The 23,999-nt window shown below is 50.5% G+C and overlaps 6 protein-coding genes across 6 annotated transcripts; 4 read left to right on the top strand and 2 right to left on the bottom strand.

Moving 5' to 3' along the window:
• The first annotated feature begins 103 nt into the window (after positions 1-103).
• On the top strand, positions 104-2,046 carry PV06_07775 (uncharacterized protein). Its single transcript, XM_016409054.1, has 4 exons — positions 104-570; positions 643-743; positions 835-1,722; positions 1,789-2,046. The coding sequence occupies exons 1-4, from the start codon at positions 333-335 to the stop codon at positions 1,915-1,917; spliced, it is 1,356 nt and encodes a 451-aa protein (XP_016260808.1). The 5' UTR covers positions 104-332; the 3' UTR covers positions 1,918-2,046.
• Positions 2,034-4,518, bottom strand: PV06_07776 (uncharacterized protein; the record flags this gene model as incomplete). The annotated part of the gene is made up of 3 exons (XM_016409055.1): positions 2,034-3,425; positions 3,490-3,980; positions 4,035-4,518. The coding sequence occupies 3 exons, from the start codon at positions 4,516-4,518 to the stop codon at positions 2,034-2,036; spliced, it is 2,367 nt and encodes a 788-aa protein (XP_016260809.1).
• Positions 4,519-5,244: 726 nt separating this feature from the next.
• Positions 5,245-7,083, top strand: PV06_07777 (uncharacterized protein; the record flags this gene model as incomplete). The annotated part of the gene is made up of 2 exons (XM_016409056.1): positions 5,245-6,440; positions 6,639-7,083. The coding sequence occupies 2 exons, from the start codon at positions 5,245-5,247 to the stop codon at positions 7,081-7,083; spliced, it is 1,641 nt and encodes a 546-aa protein (XP_016260810.1).
• Positions 7,084-18,378: 11,295 nt separating this feature from the next.
• PV06_07778 (uncharacterized protein) lies at positions 18,379-18,926 on the bottom strand (the record flags this gene model as incomplete). The annotated part of the gene is made up of 2 exons (XM_016409057.1): positions 18,379-18,752; positions 18,809-18,926. The coding sequence occupies 2 exons, from the start codon at positions 18,924-18,926 to the stop codon at positions 18,514-18,516; spliced, it is 357 nt and encodes a 118-aa protein (XP_016260811.1). The 3' UTR covers positions 18,379-18,513.
• A 1,066-nt stretch (positions 18,927-19,992) lies between these two features.
• On the top strand, positions 19,993-21,576 carry PV06_07779 (uncharacterized protein; the record flags this gene model as incomplete). Its single annotated transcript, XM_016409058.1, has 3 exons — positions 19,993-21,241; positions 21,288-21,425; positions 21,473-21,576. 3 exons carry the CDS (start codon positions 19,993-19,995, stop codon positions 21,574-21,576), a joined length of 1,491 nt encoding a protein of 496 aa, XP_016260812.1.
• A 312-nt stretch (positions 21,577-21,888) lies between these two features.
• On the top strand, positions 21,889-23,055 carry PV06_07780 (uncharacterized protein; the record flags this gene model as incomplete). Its single annotated transcript, XM_016409059.1, has 1 exon — positions 21,889-23,055. The coding sequence occupies one exon, from the start codon at positions 21,889-21,891 to the stop codon at positions 23,023-23,025; it is 1,137 nt and encodes a 378-aa protein (XP_016260813.1). The 3' UTR covers positions 23,026-23,055.
• Between the last annotated feature and the right edge of the window lie 944 nt (positions 23,056-23,999).

The raw sequence follows: 23,999 nt of genomic DNA on the forward strand, positions 1-23,999 counted from the left end.
ATCTCACGAAGAAACGCCAATTCACGTGACCATTTTATGCGTTGAAAAACTGACCATATCACTTTCTTCCCACGACTTGGGCGTATGTTCAGTTCGCGGTCATCTCAGCCGAACCTTCGACTTTTGCTTGATTAGGTATCAGCGTAGACATGTGTCCCGACATGTCGCAGACGATGTGGCCTCGCTGGCCGAGGTAGACATGATGAGACATCCATTTCAAGGTACTGTTCACACGTACCAGGCGAACGGCCTGCGTTCTGTTTTAGGCACAGAGAGGCCGGATTAGGCCGAGGCACGGGAAGACATACTCAAATGGACACTACCCGTCTCAGATGATTGTGTTATGGTTTTCGACCAACGCGAGTCTTGTATACAATGTTACTGTTCTATATGAGTTTCGGTTGTTTTCGGACCTCTTCATTGGAGCCCTTTGTTTCTGTCCTGAACGTGTTAGAAGGAAACAAGTAGGCGGCGCCAACATGAGTTCTTCAAGTTTCGAATCAGCAATCAGCAAGGCTGTTGAAGAAAGCATCGTCTCTGGCGCATCATGTGTGGCTGGCCGAAAGGATGGTAAGATTGCAGTCCTCGCTTTCCATTCTCTATGGCATGCGTTTCCTGGCCGAATTAACTGGTTGACATCAGGTGCTGTGTTCTATCAGGAGGCTTTTGGTAAGGTAGGTGCAGAGCCGGATGCAGGTCCGATGAAGTTGGATACCGTCATGTGGACGGCGAGTTGTACAAAGGTGAGCTCATAACGACTGCCTTCATGCGGCCGTTCTTGGCCAGGCCACGGCGAAATGAAGTTACTGACCAATGTTTGGTTCTGGACCACAGCTCCTCACCTCGATCTCAGCTATGCAGTGCGTCGAAAAGGGTCTGTTGGAGCTCGAAGCACCCATCACCAAGATTCTGACCGACTTCGAGCATCCCAACATATTGATCGGCTTTGATGATGCCGGAAAAGCTAAATTACGAAAAGTCGGTTCCAGCAAGCAGATCACCCTCCGACATCTCTTGACGCATACCTCTGGATTCGGGTACATCGGCATGAATCAGGACCTGACACGTTTCGCAGCAGAGGTCTTCAGCGAGCCCGCAGCCTTTACGCTGGACTCGCCCAAGTATAGCTGCGCAGTTCCTCTGATTGCGGAGCCGGGCGAGAAATGGGAATACGGGATCGGACTCGAGTGGGCTGGGAAGATGGTCGAACGGGTCAGCGGCAAGAAGCTCGGCGAGTACATGCGCGAGAACATCTTTGACGTTCTCGGGATGGCTTCCACCACGTTCCGGCCCTGGGATCATCCAGTAACCATGGCTCGTATGGGCGGCCGGACCTGGCGAGATCACGCAACAGGGAAAGTCACCATTGACCGGAGCGGCTGGTTTTCAGAGTCAGAGCGTCCCACAGAAGATTATGGCGGCGGTGGTGCCTATAGCTGTGCCACTGACTATGTCAAAGTTCTCATGTCGTTGCTCATGGACGACGGAAAATTGTTGAAGTCCGAAACAGTGAATGAGTTTTTCAAGCCTCAGGTCAAGGACGCAACGTCACTGCAGAAGGAGTTGACTACAGGGCCGATTTCTATCGGCGCCACCAATGGGCTGCCCAAGGAGGATTGCAAGTTCAACTATGCGCTCGGAGGTGCCCTATGCACGAACGGTATCGAGGGGCATTGTGGCCGCGGTATGATGTTCTGGAGTGGGCTGCCAAACTCGTTCTGGGTGAGTCTGAACTCTTCCCTACCTTGTCTCGACTACGCCACCTATCCTTGCTCACTCCATGTATAGTTCATCGACAGGGAAGCAGGATGCTGTGGAATGTACCTCTCACATATCTTCCCGCCAGGGGATGGCCCGACACAAACGCTCAATGCCGAATTTCAACGGTTTGTGTATTCAACGTCAGTTTCAGCTTGAAAGGGCCGAGTAAGTACTACACAAGTCAATGAGACACATATACTCATTTCCAGGCAAGTCAGACGGACCATGGATAAAAACTGTATACGTCATGTTATATAGCGCCGGACATCCTGCTATGTAGTTGACAATGATGTTCCTTCAAGGAGCTGATCAAAGTCGAAGAATGTTTCAGGTGGACTTTCCGGAAACCCGTACCACTCCCACAGATCGTCAAGGTTTGCTTCAAATTCCCATGGCAGCGTATCAATCCCTCCGAGTAAGGCTGGTTTCGACGCGTTGGTTTTCATGTGACTCGGACGGCTCACTTGGCCTTCGTCGGAATTAGTACGCCCAACCTCCTCCTTGTCGAGTTCCAATTCTTCAGCAACGATACCGATTCGCGGGTTTGTTCCAGAAGATTCAGATTGCGGCTGTCGATTCCCACTCGCTGCTGCATCTTCTTCACTTGGAAAAGGCTCCACCGTCTTTCGTTGATGCACAATCCTCAGTAACCCAATGGCATGACGTGCCGATCTGTAAACTCCTTTCAGCCGATAGAGGTATGTCAGTATGAGTCGAAAGTTGTGTGTAGCAACCTCGTGAAGATGTTCATCCCGCGAACACATGTCGTTCACATGTTGCATACCTGCAAAAAGCAAAGTGGTGATCCCGATTGGAGGAAGATAGTCAAGCAAACCTTGAACGTGCAGTCGTTCAGCCGTCATTGTGCTTTCCTGTGCCGCTTCCCGTAGCCTCTGTCGTGAAAAAACCTGAAACCCCGTCGCAGCGGATCCCTTTGGACAGACTTGGGAGGCCAGCGGTCGGTGCACCATACTGCGCATTGACTGGTAGAGAAGGTCCAAAAGAGCCCGGTGCACGGTGACGATGCCACAGTCCTGCGCCGAGGAGTCGTCGTGTACTAGTCGTCGAATGTTCGAGGAGCACCGCTGGTTCCACTGACAAAGCTCCTGATCAAGCGTCATTGCCTCCCCGGCGACCGAAGCGTCCGTCTTTGACAGCAGTACGATTTTCGGTTCGACGTATGCCCATCTTCGATGGCCTTGAGGGGCATACAGCCTATCCAGGACTCGTCCGAAAGTGATACACAGGCGAATCAGCTGAATAAACATTTCGTTGAGGACTGTGGCTTGGACGGTTGGGAAGCGTGTGTTGTAGCGTTGCAGTAGGCCACAGAAATAATGCGTCTCAAAGTCTTCGGAGGTGAGAATAGGGATGTCAGCTTCGTGGTCGCGAATGTTGGTGGGCCGCCGCTCATTGAGGGATATCATTCTGTCCCGCATGTAACAACACCACCAAAGCCGCTTCTTGGCTTTCTGTTGTTTCGGAACCGATCTCGTCACTTCTGAGCTTCGATCCAAGCCTATTTCGTAGGCATAAGACAGAGCGATCCTGATCCAGTGCCATCGGCCTTTGATGTCCTCTGGGTTGTCGTACCAACAAGTCATCAGGACTAATGCCCGGATAAGAGTCATCGGATCAAGTTCAATGTTGAAATCAAACAGAAGCTTTCTCAATCCAACGTCAGCGAAGCACTACATATTTATGATACAAGTCTTCATGTACACCTACCCGGACCTTCTCGAAGTATTTCTCTCGCGCTTCCTCTCTGCCATCAAGACCCTCCACTCTAAGGAGTTCCATGTCGACGTACGGGACGGCGCAAAACATGACAGCTTGGAATAATATCACAGGGATTTGGAACGATTCGCCATCATCGTAAATGGCTTGGTAGAAATCTTCGAGATCCAGCAGTGGCAGAAACGGGTGGACATGCAAGACATATTTCTCAAGGAGTTGGCCTTGTAAAGCACTGTTTGGCACAGAGAGCGCTCCTTTGTGATGGAGAAAGTCGAGGTCATCCTGGTTGAGTTCTTCTCGGAGTGGACAAAGGTAGGGTGGCAACATAATTCGACGTTTTTCTGCTTGAGGCATCCATGGCCGAGGATCAGAATTCGAGCTCTGCGCAGAGCCATACTGATGAGCCAGACCTAAGCCATGGATTCTGTCAGGTATGGGATGTTCTTGAAAGAAGTGCCTGCTGTTTAAAGTGTTGTTTTCACCTGGGCAGCGTTAGTCTAGTTGCTTGCTATGGGCATTGACATATTATCATGTACCAATAGTGACCATGTACTGCTTGGTCAATTGCGTATCCAATGCCTCGGGAACTGTGGCCAAGAAGTTGTCGATTTTTGCATCTAGATCTTGTGGTGCATGGTCATCAGGTTCGCTGACTGCCTGTGGTTCCTGCGGCGTCAGTCTATCCGGCGAACTGGGCCTGGCATCAAAGACGTGAAAGCCTGAGGGGATGGTTCTGAACTCCTTGGCCGAGGCTTTGTATCTGGCCTTTCTTGCATCCGTCACTGCACAAGTGAGTCCTGCGCCTTCGCAGTTTGCACAGGGGATACCACTGCTCGACACGTTGCATCGGACTTTCCTCCTACGACATGCTAGACAGGCCTTGGAGGCTCTGCCTTCTCTGGCCAACATGTTCTCCAGGGGGTCGTATAGTTTTACAGTCTTGTATCGGTTGAACAATAGAATCCTAACAGTAACACCATGGTAGAATGCATCAAAGGTCTCGGCCAAGATGTCTTTCATTAATGTTCCGCGTTTGAAACGAGCTTAGTGCTTTCGAGCCTCCCATGACACTTGTCCGCGCAAACTGCAAAATATGTAGACTTACTCTGCATGCACTTACCTGTACTTGGTATTGGACTGCTGAGGAGTTGTTGCAGCATGATAATTCAAGTGTCAGTTGACGATATCAAGCAACAGATCCTTCATTTCTGGATCGCTGAGCAGTCTGTCTATGTGGTGGAGAAAAGCAGAAGACGAGAGGCTGAACGCGGGGGGTCGCGAGTCCCTGGAGAAATGGAGGAATGAACCCCACTCGGAAAGGGCCCACTCTTGGCGTCATGGCTCCGTACCACCTACCTGGTAGCTAATGATATACATGTACGGAGTACAAGTATGATATATTGCCTTGTCCGCGGCTTCCGAGGCCGCCGGCACTAATCTTCCAAATACGGGTTGAGAAGCCGCCCGAGATAATAGTGATATTGGTTACCTCGAGACTTTATCAACATGCTGCGTAGAAGGCTCACAGACCTCGGTATAGCCAAAAGCATGAGAGGTTGTCACTTCCCTGATCCACCGCAATGGTATAGGCTGTCGAACCTTCCGTGTATAAAATGATTGTAAAGGACTACGTCTTACGGTTCATTGGGAGATGAAAACGAATGTCTCACATCTTCTCTTAGTTTAGCCTGCATATCTGATTCATCGTCTCCTTTCTGCTGGCCTCTGCGTTGATAACTAGCCCTGATGCCTTACAAGTCCCGCTGGCGGATTGACATCCCTCGATGTTCACTGCCGACATTTCTCTTCGGATCCTCTGCCAACCTTCCCCATGTCCCTTCGAACCCTGAAAAAGTGTGCCTCGCTGAAGCAGCTCGGCCAGATACCCATTTCCTAACCCGGGGCACATACCAGCTCTGGTGTCAACGTTTTGCCCTGGGGCTACAGCAATCAGGGCTTTTCGAAGCAGGGGATCGACTTCTGCTTTTCAGCCCGAATAGCATTTTTGTACCAGTTGTATTCATGGGCACTTTGTTTGCTGGCGGTATCTTCACCGGAGCAAATCCATCCTATACAGCCCAAGAGCTAGCCTATCAGTTACGTAACTCAGAGGCTGCTCTGTTGCTATGTCATACCTCTAGCATTGAAACGGGCGTGCAAGCAGCAAAGATGTCAGGACTGGATCTATCACGGGTCTTTGTCTTTGATGACTCCATCCTTGACGGCGCAGGGACTCCGTCTCACGGTGCTGGCTACTGGAGCCGCTTGGTTTCCTACGATCTCAAGAAAGCGGAGCTGTTCGCCTGGCCTGACCTTACCGGTCCTGAAGAATGGAATACTACATTGGCCTTGAATTATTCATCGGGCACTACTGGGCTCCCTAAAGGAGTAGAAGTCACTCATCTCAACTACATTGCCAACACATTACAGACCAGCCAAACAGTCCAAAATCATCCAGACTACGAAAAGAGGAGACTCAATTCCGCATCTCTTGCATATCTCCCACTGTATCACGCATATGGCCAAACCGTGTATATCGCTCTCTATTTTCACCAGGAGCGTACGGCATACGTAATGCCAAAATTCGACTTCATCAAGATGCTGGAGTATTCGGAAAGGTTCAAAGTGTCAGACATGAACCTTGTGCCTCCTATTGCTGTAGCCTTGGCCAAACATCCAGACGTTGAGAAGTACGATCTAAGCAACGTCAGTTTTCTGGGATGTGGTGCTGCACCCCTCAGCAGAGAGATCGCCGAGCAAGTTGAGAACAGGCTGAACAAGAACCGTAAAGATGAAGATAGGCTGAACCTGAGACAGGGATGGGGTATGACTGAGTGGGTGACATCTGCTTACAATGACTGTGGAGGTGGGCTGATTGAGTCTCCAGATGTACCTGCTCTCTACTTTACCCGGATATCAATGAAGAGATTACCACAAATACTGTAGGAGAGCCCAATGCGAACTGCGAAGCCATGATTGTCAACGAAATCACCGGAGAGGAAATCACAGCTCGTGGTCCCGGAGCGAAGGGAGAACTGTGGTGCCGGGGCGAAAATGTCATGAAAGGGTAAGGTTGAATGTGTTGAGGCTTATACGAGATGACCTGTGACCCCTTAGTGCTAACCTCCATCATTTTGTAGCTACTGGAGAAATCCGAAAGCCACGGCCGAAACTCTCACTCCGGATGGATGGTTGAAGTCGGGAGACATCGCCTACGTCTCTGAGCAAGGCCAATTTGTCATTGTCGACCGTATTAAGGAGCTCATCAAGGTCAAAGGTCACCAGGTAGCACCTGCTGAGCTCGAGGCTCTGTTACTTGAGCACCCTGCCATTGCTGATGTGGCTGTGGTTGGAATGTCTACACCTGACGGCGACGAGGCTCCCCGGGCATTTGTGGTCAGCCAAGGGAAGGTGGACGAGAAAGAAGTCAAGGACTTCGTGGCTTCGAGAGTGGTCAGATACAAACATCTCACTGGTGGTGTTACATTCGTCAACGAGATCCCAAAGAATCCGAGTGGGAAGATTCTGAGGAGGCAACTGAAAGACCGGTACAAGGACACTACATCTGCAGGAGCAAGATTGTAGCTTGTAGCTTTTTGAGTAGTAGTATTGACCGTTAGAGCTACCATATCATCTATCACCATAGTCTGAAGTTCATTCTGTCTGTATTTCCTGGCCCCGGATCTCCTACATAGTCACTGTTTCGTCCGTATTCTTCCCACTTTTTCCAAAAGCCTAGATGATGGCTAGGGGTAGGTAGTAGATACTGCGAGGGTTTGGCTCTGTGACTCGAGCAGCGACTTCAAGGCGAGACCTTCCAACCTGCCGGCTGTTGAGCCTTGTTTGCCCATAGTCTGGCTCCCGTCGAGCCTAAAGATATCAAGTTCCCCACTATGGAACATGGTGATTCGGCCCCTTCTTCCCCACGGGGTCGAACCCACGTTTTCTTGGTACGAAGCCGAGGCCTGTTTCGGGTTTGTATTGCCTATTCCGGCGTACCATGGCAATGGATAAAGAGTGAGTCCCAGGCAGGAGGGATCGAATGCTACTTTTTGATAGAGCACAAGACGATCCGGGATAGTTAATTTTCTCTACCGTTCTAAGCATTGCACGGACGGAAAGATAGTACCATGTCGATGTTGAAAGAAGACACCATGGTCCAAAATGATCATGCGGAAACCGTTGAAGTAGACGGCGCTGCCCTCCATGACCCAGCTGAGAATGAGCTGGATGCCTACGAACGTCGCCCAGTCGACTTTTGGACGGTCATGGCATGCGTGGTATGTTTTGCCTGAGGAGTCGATCCCTTTATAAATCTATTTTTTGATTGTCGTTGGCTTACCGATATGGCTCCGTTGCAGGCTCTAGCATTTACCTACGAAGCATGCCTCTTCTCGTTTGTCCTCCCCGCCGCGATCTTGTTGACCATCAATGCCGACGTTGGTCCATCGACCGCCATCACATGGACGGCGACTGCTTGGTCTCTAGCCGCCGCGGTCATCACAACCGTGGCAGGACGTTGTAGCGACATTTTCGGTCGTCGAAATTTCTTCATTACTGGAAACGTCTTGGGACTTATAGGTGAGCACCAGTGGTTGAGTCAAATTCCGCAGAGGTTTTTGTTGATCGGCCACAAGGCTGCATCGTCGCGTCTCGCGCAAAGTCGGTAGGTACCGTCATCGCGGGATCTACCTTGATGGTAAGCATTTCATGGAGGAAAGTGATACCTCACAGCCTGACGTTGTCCTAGGGAGTTGGTGCAGGACTACAGCAATTGGCTTTCGCAGCTTCAAACGAAGTCGTTCCCAAGAAATGGCGAGGTACCGTCGTTGCGTGCCTCAATCTGGCAGCGGTCCCTGGCTCAGCTTTCGGCTCGGTCATAGGTACGCGGTAGTCTTTTGACCCTCATGATGGGACTTGGCTGATATTCGGCTCTCTAGCTTATGCTCTGGTGGCCAGCTTGACCTGGCGTTGGGCATTCTACTTGGGTGCCATAGCAAATGGGTTTGCTCTGACCTTGATCACGGTCTTTTACTGGCCTCCTACCTTCCTCGATATCCACCGAGATGGTAAAACTCGTCTACAGCAGATCAAAGAGCTGGATTTTGTTGGACTACTACTTTACGGAGGTGGCCTAACGAGCTTTCTTCTGGGCATTTCATGGGGAGACAATCCATATTCATGGACGAGCGGGACAGTTCTTGCGCCTCTCATCATCGGAAGTACGAATCGCTGGTCAGCGCCTTTGGACGGGCCAACGCTAATCGATGTACAGTCTTTACTGTCATGGTCTTTTTTCCACTATGGGAGATATACAGCTCCGAAAAGATCGCCAAACTGTGTCCTCCTGCAATGTTCCGAAACGTGCGAGGATTCTGTGTTCCGCTTTCTGCCTGTTTCCTAGGAGGGATGATGGTGCGTGCCTACGATACTTTGGGGTTGGCTCGTGCCGTCTGACGGAGCTCTAGTTCATGGGTCTTCAAGTTCTCTGGCCTCAAGGTAAGCTTTTTCACGCCTGGGATCACCCGAGAGGGATTCTTGCTAATCCTTTGTGAAGAGGTACAGCTTCTCTTCACAACTGTTCCAAGACAGGTCGGCTGGTACAGCCTCTCCTACAATGCATCAGCACTCCGTAAGCACATCGACATTTGATACTTTGTTTGTTCTTGCTGACTCTGCCGACACCACACAGTCGGTGGTGTCATCGTCGGTAGCCTTTTCGCCCTGATCAAAAGGACAAATATCCAGTATCTGGTGGTCATTGCAATTCAAACCATCTTCATTGGTGCGATGTCAAGTGTCACCCAGCACACACCTGCGCGAGCCGTTGCATTCGTGGCGGTGGCTTCATTTGCTGTAGGCGCACAGCAGGTGGTTGGCCTGCTCATTATACAGTTTGGAGCTGAGGATCATCAGATTGGCGTTGCTACTGGGTGTGTTAAGCAGACCCTAACTCTCTTCGGGGACGACACCACTGACTGTCTTATTCTTCGCTCAAAGACTAGCAGGGTCGGTCCGAGCGACGGGTGGTGCCATTGCTATTGCAATTTATAGCAGTGTTCTACACTCCAAGGTCGCTCAAAATCTTGCCACCAAGGTTGCTTCTGCCGTCATTCGAGCTGGACTTCCTCCAGCTATGGTGGAACCATTCATCGGTTGGTGTATCCACTCCTCCAGTCACCGAATCATCCTCCTGACTTTTAGTAGCGGCGCTTGTAACTGGTCAAATTGACTCTTTAGGGACAATGGAAGGGGTCACTCCAGCTATCATCGCGGCTGGTGTCGACGCACAACGATATGTTTACGCTGACGGGTTCCGAACCGTCTTCCTCGTGAGCATTGCTTTTGGAGGTAAGTGGCCTCGAATCCCACGTGTTTCCTGTCGGTCGAACGTTCGGATACTGAGTTTATAACTTTTGTAGTCCTCGCGTGTATTGCTGCGGCATTCGTGTCCAGTGTGGACCACAAATTGACAAGGCATGTCCCTTGAGAGGTGGCTTACGTATCATGTCACACGATAGAACTGATAATTTTTCAGGCAAACCGTTGCGCACGTACACAAGCCACACTTGACTGGACATGGAAAGGAACAAGTAATCTCTGAGAAACTGGCAGACGACAGCAACGTTGCACGTCATGCATGATTAGGTCTCCAGTAGGCAGCGACAGTAAGCTTGGGGTGAGCGCTGTTGGGAATCCAGGCGACCACAGAGATGTTGACAATTATCTTCTGTGTAATATGCCTTCAACAGGTATCCGATCCTTCTGAGGAAGACAATGCCGCGGATGTGCATTAAGAAAAAGAACGGCAAGATGGTGATCTGCTAGGTTCAACAAGCTACAAGTTTCTACATGGAGAGACAGAGATAGTGTCCAAGATAGATCCTCTGCCTTAGCTTCTTCAGTTGCCCATGCTTTGACGACTCTGATAATAACCTGGCCATTGCACAACAAAGCCTTGAGCGTCAATTGCATGAAAGAGTATTCCAATGACAGATCTAGCACAGTACTCGGTTCTCTTGAGAGGTTCTCTCGAGTCACATGGGTTTTCAATCAAAAGCCACCCTAGTTCTACCTCAAGATTCTACCTAGGTATTTGTCGCAGTACAACTCTGAAAGCCTGACGGACGTAGATGTTTTCCTTTCCCGCCCGGTTGCTAAATCACGATCTCGGTCGTCAAGTCTTCTGGCCATTTTGGAGCGTCTCTGCCATTTCCTCTCGTGCCCACGTTATACTTCAGCACGACTTCGTCGTCGTCGAACTTTATGATTGGCTTGACTGTCCTGAAGACAGACCCTACGGCCTTATTCTCTCGATCTTCGAAAAAGGACGGGTCCAGTAGGGGCATGCCGCCACTCTTTTGTAAAATCATGCCAAAATACTCACGCAAAGTGTAGTTCATGCCGTGGTACGATCTGCTCGATGTGAAATCAATTAGCTCTCATTCGGTCACAAGTCCCGGAATTTCCTTTGGGTTGAGATGACCATACCGAAATACTCTCGCTCCATTGCGATTCCAGACGTCCTCCCAAATTTTGCCGGGATATTCACCGACCTCATCCGCCAGCCACTGATTGTAGTAGTTCAACGACAGGTCGACGTTGTAGCTACCGCCCGTTTCCGCCCTCTGTATCAGGGCGGATAAGACGGCGACGACGCCCGCTATGCCAACCATGTAGTCACTATTGGGGAAGATAGGCGTCACGGCCTCATTCTCCTTCAACCCCATCGCGCGTCCAAAGCCCGCCGAGATACCCACGCAGGCATCGCTGATTTGTTGCCAGCCCGATCGGCCGCTCCACGGACCGTCCCAGCCGTAGGTATTCGAACGGACCGAGACGATACCTCTGTCACGGTTTCTGACCAGGTCGATGATCGCATCTTGGCTGAACCCGTGCTTGTCCAATACCCCAGGTCTGTACCCTTGGACAACCACATCCGCTTCACGAATGAGGTCGCGCAACCTCTCCTTTCCTTCGTCGGTGGTCAAATCGAGGCTGCACTGCCATTTACCCCAACTCATGTCGACGGCCAGTACTGTGAAGTCTGCAATGTTAGGTGAAGTGACACGCATGACACTGGCACCGAGCTCGGCCAATCCCCTCGTCACTGCCGGTGCAGCGATGACTCGAGTCAGATCCACCACTTTTAATCCTGCGAGGGGTCGACCGGGAGAGGATTCCTCCGTGGCCGGCCACCAGCAAGGTCTGTGGGATTCATGACGCGTGACTCGGCGTAGCTTGAACAGCCCAATATCTGTATTTGCCCTGCCGTGCTCGGTGGTCCTAAAGGAATCGACTGTTTCACAAATGACTCCAGCCTGCTTGTACACATCTGACGCAAGATGCTGCATCCGCTCCGAGTCAATGGTTGCAAGTCGTTCAATAAAGGGCTTCATGGCGTCGTCCCAAGTCCTCAGCTCAGGCCTGTCCAGAGGCAGACCGATACTGTTCAATGTCGGGTCGGGATTCATGCTCCCATGGAGTTGAAAGAATCGACCATCCTTGGTGCGATAGATTCCCGTGGCACACTGCCTGTAGAGAGACGAACTCATCTTGTGAAAGTCATAGTTCGGGAACAAGTCATCAAGTCGTTGGACGTTCTGACTGGTCAGGCTGATGGAGTGCTCCGTATCTGGGTCGATGGTCCAAACGAAAGCAGACATGAAAAATAACTGCGCGTGGTCGGTGTTGATCCGAGCCCCCTTCAGCTCGGCTCCATACCTCCGTTTTACCAGGGCCGAAATCACACAGGCTTCCAGTCCCTTTAGGCTTGCGGCGGATTCGGCGAACCTCCAGTTGATGGCGAGCGTGGGTAAAGGTGACCCCTCGAAAGAGATACGGGATGCAAAATTACGTGCCTCGTGGGGGAGCTGATTGTTGAACCTCGGATTCCCAAGCAGTGATTGTTCTAAGAGTTTCTTCGACTCCGACTGAATCGAATACGACTCAATGGTTGAGTTGATGGTCCCTGCCATTGTCATTGGGTCAAGTGGGCGCATCAATGGTGATCAAGAACCAGAAAACCTGGGCGTTGAGCTGTTTTTCAAGTAAATTTTGGGTGTCGCTCTCCTTTGCCCAAGGAGAGACCATCATCCCAGGCCGTACCACGCCAGGGAAAGTTCCGAAAATCGTGTGTCCGAGGGTATCACAGCCTGTAGCAGAAGTACTCAAAGCGGTCAAGCAGGCCTTGACTTGCATACCAGGATCCATGTTCATTGCCTCGAGCCGGTAGCCCTCGGTCTGCACCGGCCATCAACTTCCTAATTGGGCTGACCGGGGAACGTGGGTGGATCTCGTAGTCCATCCATCCCGATGATTATATTGGTTGCGGCTACTACAGCCTTGAGCTCCTTCGGGTTTGCAGCTTGCCTTGCATTATATAATGATGAACAGAAGCGATGTTCACTCGTAGCTTATGTCATACCAGATATTCATATTCACCGTGAACATTATGTGATAGATGAGTGTTAGTATTCGCACTCTCGGAGCAAACCACTTAAAATTCTCCTCGAGATTAGGAAACTCTAGGGAAAATATCGATTTACCTCCGAGAACCCTTGTTTTCAATATCGCCACCAATTTGAAGACCCATAGCCATTCCACTCGCTTGATGAACCAAGATATGGCAGTGCAGCATCCAGATGCCTTCGTTGTCCGTCCACAATCTGATCACTACGTGACCTCTTCTGGGGACACTAACTGTGTCTCTCCGAATAGGGTTCCGGGTGTTGAGGTGGAAATGAGAACTATGGTCACTACTGGATAGAGTGGTCGAGTAAGGATTGAAGCTGCCCCAGCCTCGATCCTCTGCTCGATGAGAACGCAAAACCCAGAAAGAATGTCCGTGTAAATGGAACGGATGAGCACCGTCATCAAGGTTGTTAATGATGATGTCGATACATGTGCCAGCTGAATAATTACCAGAGGAGGGATCATTGCTCTTTGGCTTCTGCGGGAGTGGGATGTACGGAACAAGCTGGTTGCTGTTCCAATGATGACGAGGTAGAGAGATCAATGGTTGCCTCGGGCCTGTCGCAGAACCTGTCTGTGGAGACCACGATGTTCGATTGATGTATGACTTGGGATGATAAGAATTCAAGGCGAGCTTCTCAGTTTTGGTATAAATGACAATGGGTCCTTGACTTGGTTCTGGAAGCTTGAACGCGGCCTCGTCGTCCATCTTTCCGGTAGCTGACTCAAGGTCAAAGTGGATCAGCTCATCGTCATGATGTTCAGTGTAGACATGCTCGTGGGTCTCAGAGCGAGCCATTGGTCGATGAATCCTTGACACAGCTCTTGATCTCAGCAGAGGAAATTCTTGATTCGGGTTCAGGGCAGGGTTGGGAAGTTTAAAGTTTCTAGACACAGGTTCAGTAACAAGAAGTACATTGTCAGTTTACACGATCCTTACTCAGGGTCCAGTTGAATTTTGATCTTGGGCGATAGGATGGATGTCATCGTCCACTCAAGGAGGAGATCGATTCGTTCTCCTGGATAAAGTGTGCCTACCGAGTTGTATCGGCCGTTATCACCGATGATGTTATCTCCATCCATCGATAGGGGCACGACTTTTGCCCCCTTGAACTGTAAGGTAAAGCCAGCGAGAGAGCTATCTTCCGTTATCCTGTGCTTCCGAGAAGAGGGATGTGTTGCATGGAATCTTACCCCACGTTGACAATCCTGAGACGAATCTTTCCTTCTTTTGAGTCCCTGTTCAAGATAGGAAGACTATCAGTGGATTTCACAGGCCTACAATCAACAGGCCGTGCTGGGATGGCCATTGAGCAGTTGAAGTGCCCTTTGCCATTGATAAGAAGAGAATCGGGTACAGGCTGTGCGAGTTTTAGCTGTCCACAGGGTCGATGGCCACCAATCAGGATGATTGCTTACCTCGTTTCCGATCGCGATGACACTGGTGAACCAAGTCAGTAGATCCTGCGCATTCTGGTGGTACCAGTCTCCAATCAATAGCAATGATTCGAAATGCAGTTTCTCTTCTTGACTGGCTATTGGCTGGTGCACGATAAAGCCTCCATAGAGCCCATCTCCTCTTTGCAATTGTGAATGAGCGTGCCACCAAAAGGTCCCAGAAAACTCTTCGTTGACTTGGAACTCGTAGGTAAAGGTGTCCCCGGCCGAGATTGAGGACTGAGTGAAGCCAACAGCCCCGTCCATGTGGTTCGCGCTCTTCATTTCTAGTCCATGCCAATGAATAGCCAGTCCCTCGTTGTCAAGAGCATTGGTGACGTGAACAAATAGGAAATCGCCTGTTCGGCACTCGATTATCGGCCCTGGGAAAGCACCATTGACCAGATAGACATGCTTCTTGACTCCATCTGGGTCTCGAATAGCAGACGTGATTGTGAAATTGTAGCTCAAGATCCGAGACTCTCGATAAACATGCTCTTCAGGGTGACATGGGATTGCCAACCCATCGCTAGTTCGTTCATGTGCTATGAACTCTTTGGTTCGCGTTGAGAGGTTTCCAGTAGGACCATAACCCAGGTATACGAAGACTGAGACGAAGATTAAGATCGCTAGCATTAGTAATGGTTTGGTTTCTATCTTGTTGGAACTTGTCGACTGCTGATATCCATGACTATCTTCGTCGGTCGAGCCTTGACCAGCACCCTGCTCTTCGCTATCAGGTGGAAATTGATCAATCTCTGCCACACGCGCTTCATCGTTCAGGGGCAGTCTCGCAGACTCATTAGAGGCCTTGTAGGTGTAGGTGGAATTTCTCCTGCTTAATCCCTCCGAATCATCATACTCCATTCTTCTTCCGTCGAGAAGTGCTGTCTATATCGACGTTTGGTGTTTCGCTTCATCTACATGCAAGGCCTGCGTTTGTCAGGCGACCTGTACAATCGACAGATGCAGTGTCATGTTTGAGGATCACTGGCCGTGGCTCGGTCATGTCAAACTAGTTAGCAGTCTCCCGATCAAGCCACAACCAAGTTAATAGTTGGTGTTCTGGCTTCCATCCTCAAAAGGGTCATGATTGAGTATCCCGGCCGCGCCTCGGTCCACGGAAGGATCCACCACTTCAGTAACTTGGCTAACAGAAATGGGATATACTCACAAAAGTAGCCTCGGCCTCGTATGCTGTAGTTCTACGTCGAATAGTTCATTTAGCATTTCATTTCGAAGGAAATCTATTCGCATAATGTAGACGTAAAGTGGCACTCCTAACTTGAGTGAGTGTTACACTTTGGTCGATTCGCGACAGATTGAAGGTTCGCTATTCACTGCTTATTCCGCAACCATATCGACCTTACCAATTGTCAGAGTCCCTCGCTCATCAACCATGGTGGAAGCCTGGATGAAGCTGCAGCGTATCACTGTGGCAACATGTGCACTCATGGTGTTACAAGTCAGTTGCGGCTCTCTCTCCGATATCGACCATGTCATCTTGTTCATGCAAGGTAAACTTCCCAATTCGCGCTCGGTAACGTTCGTTAGTTGATCAGCATCAGAGAATCGGGCTTTTGATCATTATTTCGGCACGATGGCTGGCGTTCGTGGGTACTCAGACCCAAATGTCCAGATCAATCCAGATGGCAGAACCGTTTGGCAACAAAACATCAATCTCAACGTGACAAGCAATTTGGATGTCCAAATCGACGTGACTGGTCAAAGTGATTGGCAACTAAATGGGTCCTCGGCGAAAGGTGCAGACTACCTACTACCATTTTATCTGAACTGGGAGGGTGGGAATAGCACCGAGTCAACTCAATGTATGGTGGCAGGTGATAATGGGTGGCAGGATAACCAAGCGGCTCTTAACGGTGGCCTCAACAACCAATGGGCTACGAACAACACTGGATGGAGCTGGGGCTTTTTCAAGAGGTCTGATATTCCTGTTCAATATGCCATTGCCGACGGATGGATTGTGGGCGACATGTACCAAGAGTCTGTTATCGCCTCGACTGCTCCAAACCGTGTATTCTGGATGTCTGGCTCCATAAATGCTCCTGGTTCACCTCAGAGGCCTGATCAGGGAGGAAATCCATATATAGACAATGTTTTCATCCCTGGATGTGATGAAGGAGGCTTTAACTGTTATCCTCTCATGTGGAAGACCTGCCCTGAGCACTATGAAGAGGCCGGAGTTTCGTGGTCAATTTTCCAGGACATTGATAATTTCGACGACAATGCATTGTCTTATTTTGGACAATATCAAACTGCTGCCAACGACAGTAATTTACACCTCAAAGGTGTGGCAGGTGAACCACTCAACGAGTTCTATGCCCGTGCAGCAAACGGGACACTTCCCAGCGTGTCTATCATTGTCGGTCCCATGGAGCTCTCGGAACATGCCCCAATGGCTCCGAAAGATGGAGGTTGGCTGCAAAAGAAGATACTTGAGGCTGTGACACAAGGGCCAGGTTGGCCAAATTCAGTGCTTATCTTCTCATACGACGAAAGCGGCGGCTGGGGAGACCACGTTACTCCTTATCATTCCCCTCCTGGCACGCCAGGTGAATGGATAGACGATCCGCACAAACTTTATGGCAACGTATATGTCGGCCCCGGATTTCGTGTACCGTTTTACATCGTCTCTCCATGGACACGCACAAAGACTGGCGCTGTATTCACAGAGAATGCCGACCACAATTCTCAGATGTTGTTCATTGAAGAATGGCTGGCTGCGAAAGGAAAGTCTGTCGTCACAGATCAAATGGTCCTTTGGCGTCGGCAACATATGTCGAATCTTGTCAATGCATTCGACTTTGACCATCCGGATTATTCGGTACCCGAAATCCCAGATGCCCCTGCCCCGGTGGTCGATGCTCGAGGGGCCTACTACCATGGCAGTTTTGAATGCATTGCAAAGTTCGCCGATGCAAGACCGACCATTCCCTTGCAGAATCAGATTGACCACAAAGATATGTCGACTTTATCTGAACATGGTTTCAAGCTTATGAGAGGTGCATTGACCGAAGGTCGTTACATTGTTTTTGAGCTCGACGGCTGGGCGCTGAGTAACACTGGTAGCCCTCGTGTTGGGGCGACTAGGCAGGTATCCGAGCATGATGATATTGCTCAACGATGGGTCGTCCACCAGGTGTCCGAGGGATCAGACTCGTTCAAGGTCAGCAGCGCAAAGGATGGTCGCTACCTTGGAGGTGGTTTCGGCGTTTTATGTGACCATGATCAATCTGCCGCTCAGGACTATATCATAACATTCAGTGCGGGCCAGGGATATTCTTTACAGCTCAAAGATGGTCCTTTCCTGTCTATCAACAGATGGGGACGTGTTGTAAGGAGTGATGCGCCAATCTACTTTCAAGCATTCAGTGTGACGTACAACAACTAGGTCTAGGTAGTGACAGCAGAAATCAGACAATACGACGCGGTCGCTTTCATTAACAGCCAAGTACTACATACAATATCCGAGGAATCGCGCAATTGTATTCACCTCGCTGTTGTTGTCGATGCGATATCGTCCTTTCTCCTGTCCGTACGCATTCCCGTTTGTTGCGTTAGTGGCTTGGTACAAATTCTTAACTAAAGCATCGCCAAGAGCATGCCTAAAAGGGTAGCCTACATACAATTTAGTTAAGATCTTGGTTAAAGACTATTAGATGCTAATCTTAACCAAAGTATATTTCTACCTGGGTACCTAAATATTTGCAAACATCTCTAAAATCATTGAAACCTTTCAGACTTCTATACTCTTTAGTACTTACTTGAAAGACTGACAACTTATTTCAATTATCTGTCTCATCAGTTATGAAGTCCTCGCCTCTCAAAATGCTGTCATGTAGTCGTACCCATGTCCAATTATCGAGCCTTTGACTTCTCAGCACATAAGGAGTACGCCAATATCGGGCACGCCTGGCGAAGAAAAGAAGAGTATTAATGCCTGGCTCCCTCAAATTTTATGACACCCGCCAGCCAACACCATGCATAAAACACTTTTAGACCAATCCTGAAGAAGACCCAGATACTCCGTTCTTTAAAACACTTTTGGCATATATACAATTCTCCATGGAAACAGAAGCCACGTCACTCTAGGACCATGTCCGGATATTGAAGGTCGGACTCTTGGAAGCCTCCTCCCATACCATGAAAATCTGCCGTGTCTTCAAGGTCAAGTGGTGGAGGCGAGTCGGCGGGTGAAAACATTGGTGTGCTGCGGCCTGTTCGGTTTGATGACATGCTTGCAATGGACGATTGAGAGGACGGAGATGATGGAGGATCGTTCTCCAAGTTGGGATGCAATGTCCCCCAAAGACGCCGTAGACCTGGCGTTGTGTTAGTATCAGAACGCCCAGTCTCGTGTTGTTCAGTTCAGACTCACCATTGAGGTGATGGGTTGCGAAGCGTCCGCAACGGTTTAAACCATTCAACAAGGAACGAATCAACGACAACAAGATTCCAGATGTATATTTCCAAGCCGGAGCGAAGCTGAATACCATAACTTTGCAGTAGTGATTGGTAAGTTTGGACTACCTCAGGTTGCTCGGAGGTTGAAAGATAACCACTCACATCAACGTGGCGAGAGGTTCAGTATTTATACGGACGGCGCCTCATCTTTACGAAGAGAATCGTCCAAATCACCGCGAATGGCTGATGAGAGTCACACAATCTTTCACTACTTAGCTTGAAGAGATGCCCAACATTGGGACGCACCGGGTCAGTGTAGACGAAGGGGATTGTGTCAGTATGTCCACGATGAAGCAAACAACAATGCCAGCTTGATGTTCTGATGTCACAGGCGGAGGACCGGCTGGTATCTAGGATCGTTTTGATCCTGGTAGTCTTCTGGAACAATACCAATCCCAGAAAGAGGTGGCATCGCTGCGAGATCTGTTTGGATGGTGAAATGAATTGGCATCTTTGGTGGAAGAGGGAATTCGTTGAGGAATTTGGCAGTATTTATCTTTTATATGCTTCGCCGTATAATCACTACTCCGTACCATCTTGTCACTTGGTACAGTAGCTACGGTCGAGTATGGGAGCGCAACGGAAGGGAAACCTCAGCCACCTCAAGTCTCCTATCTCACCCACGTTCGCTAACCATCCATGTACTAGAACTCGTCAGCTGAAGGCCCTAGTATTGTTACTAGTGGCCAGGGGTCGTGCCGGGGATCAAGCTCACCGGTAGGCCTGGGCCGGTCGAAGGGTCAATACAGAGTAAATCATTATTTCAGCCGCATCTTCTCCCCTCCCACCCCCCGGCGTAACTGACGAGGTTGGGGGCCGTATCGCGACTACTGGCTAAATCAAAACCACCTGAGCACTGTTCCTTGTTAGCGCTTCGTTTCTGTTCGACATCGACGATAAGATACTTGCTTGTGTTTCTCAAGCTCCCTTTCCCCTTCATATATGATTCCTGCCAGTATTTGCAGTATATACACGACCTTTCTAAGGAGCCTTGAGCGCGGTAGCCGCTGATTAACATCCGAAACCTCGCCGGACTCGATCAGGCTGAGAAATTACAATCTAAGCGCCCATCCGCAACTCACCAACATCGATACCAGAATGGCATCAGAGGACGAGTCGCAAACCCCGGATCATCATCATGACGAAAAGGATTGGGAGGCGCATAAAGAAATCTTTCGGGTTTGTTATATCGACCAAAACATGACCAGGAAGGATGCCGCGCAACATCTCAAAGAGCAACATGGCTTTGATGCCACTCCACGCCAGTGGGAGCGCAAGATCAAGCAATGGAACTTCTCAAAGTACTCGAGTCGAGAGGAAAGACTAAGTCAGATCGCGCAGACTGGCAAAACGATATTCGAGGTCGGCCGTCCGGGTCGACGGCCTCGTGGTCACACAGACGAACATGGCAGGCTTCATCCCAATGAAGATCGGAATCTGCGTCGATTTGCGCGTCGCGAAGCTAGTCGCTCAAGGTCGCGGTCCCGGTCGACCTCGTTCACAGAACGAACACGTCCTCAATTTCAGCAGGACTTGCCAGAAACATCATCTCATGCGATCACTGATCAAACATTCAATCTTCATCTGGGAAATCCCACGTCGTTCCACCCACCAAGTAATGGGTTTACTGTCAACGCGATTCCAGCAGCCGGGCAACCGGAGCAGCCAGTGCAGCTACACTTGCTACAAAATCAGCAGCCCTCGCCCTTTGACAACCTCGACGATTCGGGTCTCTTTTTGACCATCGATGACAATCAATATGGCTCATCTAGTGGACAAGACGCGTTTCCAGCATTTACTGAAGAGTTGATGCAGCTCGGGGACCCATTAGGAGGCAATGGGCGAAACCCAAGCATACAATTCCCACTGCAACAGAATACCACAGTCAATTATCCCTTAGATCCGGCCATGGATGTCCCCGTGGACTTTGCTCAATTTGGCATGGCAGAAGATAATTTACCGATGGATACATCTATCTTAAACAACAATAACAACTTGATGGGCGAACAGCAGCTATACCCTGATACTACGCAAATGCCATCAGACGCCAACGAGATGGGAGGGTCGATACTCAATTCTATCCCCGTTCTCACCTTCGATGTAGTAGATACGGATGCCGCAAGTACTCTGCCGACAGCTGTTCCAAATGACTTTCAAGAAATAGGCGACATCAACAACGATGGATCTCATGCCACTCCTAACAGCAGTGGCCCTCTGCAGAATGATGTGATGCCTCTCGTTGATGAGTATATTGGAGCAGTACAAACTGCGGCAATGTGGTTCGTGAGCAACCAGCTCTACGGCGATGCATCAACAGAGAAGCTGAGCGACAACATCGATCAATCCGGTATGGTGCTTCTCCTCTCTAGTTAGTATCAACTGACCTTTGCTAGGACGAATATTCAAGGCGCGAATGGAAGTGATGCTAGAAAACTATGCTATGTCACAGCAACGAGCTCTCCAAGCTATGAGAGACCGATGTAACAAATTGAAGAAGAAAAATGAGAAGCTGGAAGAAAAGATCAATAGAAGTGAGCATGTTCATGAGACTTTCTCTTTCTTTTCTGACACAGAATAGCTGATCAGCTGAGTACCGAAACGGCGTTGACTCCTCTTTCCCACACTCCTTCGCAGGCACTACAGTCACCAAACTATGCCATACCATATTCAACTGGCTTCTGAACGAGACTTTGGAGGCAGAAGACGAGGTCGATCAGACAGCGTAGGGGTTCGATACTAGCCAGATCACGTGGCACTTCCGACTTCGGCAGAAAAATATTCCCAAAACGATAAACAATCAACGTTATCAGCCGCACTTCGTATTTACTGGCCATAATCATCATCACTTTCACCAAAGATCTTGTGGGTGCCTATGTCGATAACTCACCAGTCCCCAGCTTCACGTGGTCGCCAAATCTCTTTCTCAGCCTGAACTCGGGAACCTTCAGGAGTGAGCAAAATTTGCCATGCTCGGAAAACCCGTTGACTTTCAAGATGCTGGCGATCCTCTACGACCCTGACTGCCTCCTCCACGAGACGGTAGAAATACTAGGTTCCAAACTCATTCCGGCGCTTGAGTCGCCTGCGCGGCTCGAAGCGATTCTGAAAGCTTTACGTCTCTCCGAACATGACGTCCGCACAGTACAATTCAGTTCGTCGACTGACGAAGAACGGTTCACGCAACTTCTAAGCCTGACATCTCAGACCCACAAACACGACTACCTGGCTCATCTCCAAACGGTTTACGACGAATGGCTATCAGCCGGTCTCATCGAGAGGGAAGGTCACGTGCTACCTGAATGTTTCTACCTACCCACATCCACGGGGAAACCGATGCGACCGCCAAAGGACACCTTTGCCCGAGCAGGGTACTACGCTTTCGACATGAGCAGTGGGATCATGTCCGAGTCGTACCGCGCGATCGTGGCCTCGGCCAACCTCGCGTGTGAAGGTGTAGACATGTTGACCGGTGACTACAGGAAACGTGCTACATCCACTCCAGCATCATCGGACGTAGACACCGTCTTTGCATTGTGCAGACCTCCAGGCCACCACTGCGACGGCCGACGCGCCGGAGGGTACTGTTACATCAACAATGCGGCGTTGGCAGTCAGTGCTTGGCGTGCGTCAAATGCAGGTGCAAACGCAGACGTAAACGCCAAAGTCGGCATCCTCGACATCGACTTCCATCACGGCAATGGGACACAGGAGATCTTCTATTCTGACCCCGACGTTCTCTACGTCAGCATCCACGGTGAGGACGAGTTTCCATACTACACCGGTGCCGAGGACGAACGGGGGCTTGGGGTTGCACAAGGCACCAACGTCAATCTCCCCCTCAAGGTCGGAAGTTCCATCGAAGAGTACACGGAGAAGCTCGACTACGCCTTGACGAAGTTAGTCGAGTACGAGACCGAATTCTTGGTCGTCAGTTTGGGGTTCGACACCTACCATTCCGACCCGCTCGGTGGTTTCCAAATCCACACCGAGGACTACGAGAGCATTGCCAAGAAAACGAGGCAGAGCTTGAAGGGCGTCCCGGCTCTTATTCTTTTGGAGGGAGGGTATGTGATTGAAGATTTGGGGAACAATGTCTTGTCATTCCTCAAGGGGTGGAAATCTGTTATATAAACAACAGGTACGGAGTAAGGAATACTTGAGAAGCTAAATATCCCCATTCCGATGGGCATGTTCAGTATACCTATCCCCCTTTTCTTGTAGATGCGGTCCCACAATTACATTGTCAAGGTTTAATGCTTGCTTCCTCCCGAGCCCGGCTCAAATCGTAGTTACTGTTCTGCAGCTTGGTCTCAAGGTTTAAACAACTGTTCCCTTCTGAAAAACTTTAGGAAGCCAACACACACGACGATTTGCGCCATCAGACCGATCCAAAACCAAGCCCTGGTCAAGCCCCAGGTCGGATCGATGGCGAAGTTGGGGAACACGTCCCCGGGGCCGCTCTGGACGGGGGACTTGGCCCTCGCCACCATGGTGGCGAGGCTCCCGACGACCTGGCAGGCCACCAGGGTCGCGGCGACGTGGAACCGGGGCAGGGTCTGGAGCAGTATCATGCCCAGGCCGACGCCTTGCAGCTCGTCCAGCACGCCCAGCCAGAGCCACAAGGCGCGACCGAGCACGGCGCCGCCGACGTCGGTGGCCCCCCACGGGACGAAGGCGGCGGCGCCGCTCACGGCCCACAGCTCCTGGCACCAGCGCGGCGCGCCCAGGCACACCCCGAGGACGGGAGGGACCCAGCTGTGCTCCGCCGACACGATGTACAAGCAGCACATGACGACGGCCCACGCGCCGACGAAGAAGCCGACCATCATCAGCCCCACGGCCCAGGCCGGGGCGTGCTGCGAACCGAACATGTACCGCCAGTTCCGCCCGTACACGGTCGAGAGGAAGTAGTTCTGCAGGACGACCGAGACGAAGAACCACAGCACGACCTTGCGGCGCAGCAGCGACGCGTAGAAGCTGGGGATGTGGCCCGGGCGCTGGCGGTAGTAGGTCGGCAGGCCGACGAAGAGAAGCACCCCGACCGTCCACAGCACCGCGGCGATCGGGACCGTGACGGCGGTCAGGGCCGAGTTGGACGTGAGGAG

Source organism: Exophiala oligosperma (genome assembly GCF_000835515.1).
Source record: "Exophiala oligosperma strain CBS 72588 unplaced genomic scaffold supercont1.7, whole genome shotgun sequence".
Lineage (NCBI taxonomy): Eukaryota > Fungi > Ascomycota > Eurotiomycetes > Chaetothyriales > Herpotrichiellaceae > Exophiala > Exophiala oligosperma.

Excerpts from the sequence above, each read along its gene's own strand:
- PV06_07775 (XM_016409054.1), top strand. The coding sequence starts at position 333 with ATGATTGTGTTATGGTTTTCGACCAACGCGAGTCTTGTATACAATGTT. Across the intron at positions 571-642 it reads TGTGGCTGGCCGAAAGGATG|GTGCTGTGTTCTATCAGGAG; the intron begins GTAAGATTGCAG and ends GGTTGACATCAG. Across the intron at positions 1,723-1,788 it reads GGCTGCCAAACTCGTTCTGG|TTCATCGACAGGGAAGCAGG; the intron begins GTGAGTCTGAAC and ends CTCCATGTATAG.